At 40.5% G+C, this 4,256-nt stretch overlaps 1 protein-coding gene across 1 annotated transcript in view; it reads right to left on the reverse strand.

Annotated features, from left to right (window-relative positions):
• Positions 1–960: 960 nt before the first annotated feature.
• Positions 961–4,256, reverse strand: part of LOC111655612 (protein lin-7 homolog B-like) — an 8,502-nt gene continuing 5,206 nt past the window's right edge. The window contains exons 4-5 of the mRNA XM_087174202.1: positions 2,567–2,853; positions 961–1,540 (exon numbers count right to left, since the gene is read on the reverse strand). Of these exons, the coding sequence (XP_087030328.1) occupies positions 1,519–1,540; positions 2,567–2,853 (309 nt within the window). The 3' untranslated portion in view covers positions 961–1,518. The remainder of the gene's footprint in view (positions 1,541–2,566; positions 2,854–4,256) is intronic.

Below are 4,256 nucleotides of genomic sequence, written 5' to 3' on the forward strand. Positions count from 1 at the left end.
CTGCTCCGTTCCTGAGTCCTGCCACATCCAGAAATACTCGGATGACACAGCTATTGTGGCGCGTATCAGGAACGGGGAGGAAGAGGAGTACAGGGATCTGACGATGGCCTTCAGTGAATGGAGAGACAAGAACTCAAACATTTCATCTCACTGTTCAGGAGATCCTTTGTTCCCACTGCCATCAGGCTATACAACACCTCAGCCAAAGGAAGTGGACTAATTTAATTATTATTATTGTTTATTTATTATCAACAATGAGCTAATGGACTCATGAATTTCCCATAGGGGATAAAGTATCTATCTATTTACATTTCAATCAGCTGATATTGTGATTATAGGATTTCTTCTCCTGAATAAATCTGTGGTTGATCAGCCAACAAATAAGTAATTAATAATTACTAATTAATAGATAGAGTTGACATTTGGATATAAAATGTCATCACTTCATTTTATCCTTATAGACATTTGAGTTAAATTGTCTAATTATAATTAGTGTATGAATTTGTGAGTTATGGCCAAAAACATGTTTTGTGAGTAATGAAATTCCCTCTCCAAGTGGATATTTGTGCCAAATATGAAGTTCTTTTGAGGAATTGTTGAGATATTGTTTTCACAAGTCCAAAATCATGTTTTGTGAAGTCACTGTGACCTTGACCTTTGATCTTTAGCCACCAAAATCAAATATGTTCATCCTTGAGTCCTAGTGAATATTTGTGCCAAATTTGAAGAAGTTTCATTAAGGCGTTACTGAGATATCATATCCACGAGAATGGGATGGATGTAAGAACAACAAGAAAAAATATGCCTCCAGGTCTGACTGTCGCTGGCGTGGAGGCATAAAAAAAGTTCTTTAGACTCTTGTTGTCATGGCTACTGTGTTATTATAAATGTTAACACAGATCTTTCCTTGTTTATGAGAAAGCAAACTTCAGCTGTGTGTATGGGAGGGGGGAGGCAGTATTCAGTTTACACAGTCAGACTTTATTTGATGAATAATTATGTAACTAAACGATTACAGGTCACAAATTAAAGAATACAAAACAAGTCTTTGACTAACATGATACTGGTTCCAGGGGAGGTCTTCATGATGCTAATGGTTAGCCCTCTAGCTGGGACGTCTGATGGAGTTAATGATGGTGAAGGCTGTAGGTTTCCTCTGCTACTGAGGTCTAACTGCAGACACTGTTAAGGACTCCAGTGTCCACACAGTAAAACAACACTGGCTTCTAGTTAAGACACACACTGAAGGGATCATTGTGTTGCCCTTATACAACAGGATGCTGAGGATGACTTCACACTGGGACGGTGTATTACAGGCATGACAACAAGCTCACTCAGCGTTCTCTAAGAGACAGGGAGAGGAGGGAGAGAATCTAAACCGCAGCTTCATGGAGAATCTCAGGTAACAGGTCTTGGTAGGCTACTTTGGTTTTTTGCTTCTCGTCTACAGTCTTCCTCCCAGAGGAACAGAGGAGTCAGGAGGGTTGGACAATGAGGTGGACGCAGGCATTGGATCAGCTAGCCCCTGGACTCCAGAGACCTGCAGGAGGAGAGACACCGAATCCTGCTGTCAGAGTCCACAATGAAAACTACCAAGAGACATGGTCACAACAGTGTACATGCGTCATCACACTGATCCTGACAGACTGCCTGACTGACTGAGTGTTGGGGTTTACCCATTGGCCGTTACTCTTTCAAAATGAACTGGCTTCTGTCACATGATCAGAGGGTGTTCGCATGCAGTTGTTTCCATCAGTACAACAGTTTTCAACTCTGTCCTCAATGTGACACACTGACCACACACAGTACAGCCATAGGTTTTGACCTGGTCCTGTTGTTGGTGATATTTGTGTCAGAAGGTGACAATGTGATGAAGAAGGTTAGTGTATTGCCTGCTTTAAAATGCCAGAGATGCCATGAGGAGAGCATCCATTCATTATCAAAGTCTGCAGTCACTGGACTAATGTGTGTTATAGGACTAACACAGATTCCCAGCAGCTGGTAATTTAGGACCCATTTCCCCCACTGATTAACATGTGATCTGTATCTGGTAAAATGCTTCTTTTCATGTAACTTTAAATGCACTAGTGCTTTAGCACTACTAAGCACTGATAAGTTTTAGCTAACACTAACTAATGCTTTAAGAAAAGTTTCATTTCACAGATTTCTGATCATTCAAAAGTTTCTTGTATGTCTGTTGAGTACAATGTCACCATGCACCAGTATCATCATTGTCAGTTGTCTGATGTTTAACAGTAATCAAAGTCTGGCTTATGTCCATCAATCTGTTGCCCCAGTGCATGCTGGGAGGGTTTTCAATACATCAGCACATATAACTGCAATCACACCACTTTAAAGTCATAGTTCAGGTTATCTGATGTGGGGTTGCGTAAGGTACTTATCTACAGTCCGTGTATTACCTGAAATGTATGTTAATTCTTTGCAAATACGCTTATGATCATGAGGATGTAGAACATACTGGACAGAGTTAGTCCGTAGTATGGATGTGGGACCTGCTGTACATATATGAACAGGTGACTGGGTGCAAACTAATGAGCAGTCTCACGAGTAGCTGGTGTGCTGCTGTCGTCTCCGGGCGCTCCTCATCTTCTCAAAGCGAGCCTCCATCTCCTCCAGGACCTTCGGGGTGTACCGGACCACCAGTTTGACTGAACCCTGGGCGGCCTTCAGCAGCTCCACGGCCTTCTCATGGTGCTCCCCCTCGACACTCTGCAGGACACCAACACACAACAAGAGTCTGAGATCACATGCTAAGAGGGGCCCATCACTACACTGGTTCTTCTCACTGATGAACACACCCACAGTCAGCTGAAGCTCAGCTCTACAGGTTTGTGTTCAGTTAAAGTCTGGCTTTCTCTCTTATTCAAAAGTTGCATTTAAATCAGGAAAACATCTTTTGATTGACTTTCGAAATGACCAATCACTAACAGCTGACTGTTCTGAGAACAGACCAACATAAATGTGGTCTTTGTGATTTCAAGTGTCTGGTATCTGGATAAAGTGCAGATATCAGACACATGACCATTCAGTGGTTCCACTGATCTGATCTCAGATAAATGCTGTATGATTGGACATGTTGAAATCACTGGAGCGGCCTTTCTGACAGACAGGATGAATGCTGTCATACATTTCAACATCTGGACAAGATGAGTCTAAAACCTGCTCCAGAGGTGGTTCAGTCTAATCTCAATCCACCTTGAATGATTCAGACAGTCCACCTAAGACACATGAAGTGACGGTGTTTGAATGTGGTAAATGTGTGCATTTATACACAGCTTTAAAATCTGCTTCTCACTCCTCCATTCACACAACACAGCTGCTGCGGCTCCAGCAGCTTGGTCAGGAGCTGGCAACCAAACCACCAACCCTGTGACGACCTGAGTCATAGCTGGTCCTGGTCCTGTCACACACCCCTGACTGATGCATTTGTTTGGAGCTGTTTTAGCTTCTTCCTCTCATTTCTGTGAATAACTCAACCGAACATTTAGATCACAAGACATCATGCCAAAGTATCTCCACTGTAGATGAGCTGCAGCAACATCTTCAGTTCTTTTGTCATATAAGACAATAAACAATTATACTGGATAATGATTAACAGCTCTGCCCTGAAGGGCTGCATGGACTGGACTGTATATGTAATGTGTCTCTAGCATGTTACATTGAAAACATCATTTGAGCTTGATGTAATAACAAAGTCTTGTGATATAGAATTGCATTATGTCAGTAATTTTATCTTTATTTGTTCATTGTGAAGTGTACATATTTGTGTCATTTTTATATTTTTATGATGTTATTTTTTGTTTTATATTTATTGCTAGGTTACCAAGGTAACAATACAACCATATAAAGTTTATTACCAAGGGAACAAGTCAGACTAGGCTTGTATTTCCCCAGTTGAGTGTGTGACTGTTAAATGAAAATCTGGAAATATTAATATATAAATGGAGATCCTATCTGAGAGAGAAGGTAATTATGTTGACTAACAGAATGATTATCTATGTGTATTAATTCATCTTTTCAGTAGTGTCTTTATATCATTTATAATAAATAATAAATATTTTTGATCCTGGTTAAAATTAAAACGTTGGCCATATTTATTTACAGTTCGTATTTTTAGTTTCCTTTGATTATGGTTTTCGTTTACATTGAATAGTTTTATTGAGAGTGGGGTTGTATCCCTCAGATCCTGAAGTGCTTGTAAGCAAAGTCAGTGAATGGACATCAGAGTTGTCTGT

Source organism: Seriola lalandi, unplaced genomic scaffold (genome assembly GCF_002814215.2).
Source record: "Seriola lalandi dorsalis isolate HSWRI2012SDOR001 ecotype SW California unplaced genomic scaffold, Sedor1 jcf7180002054327, whole genome shotgun sequence".
Classification (NCBI taxonomy): domain Eukaryota; kingdom Metazoa; phylum Chordata; class Actinopteri; order Carangiformes; family Carangidae; genus Seriola; species Seriola lalandi.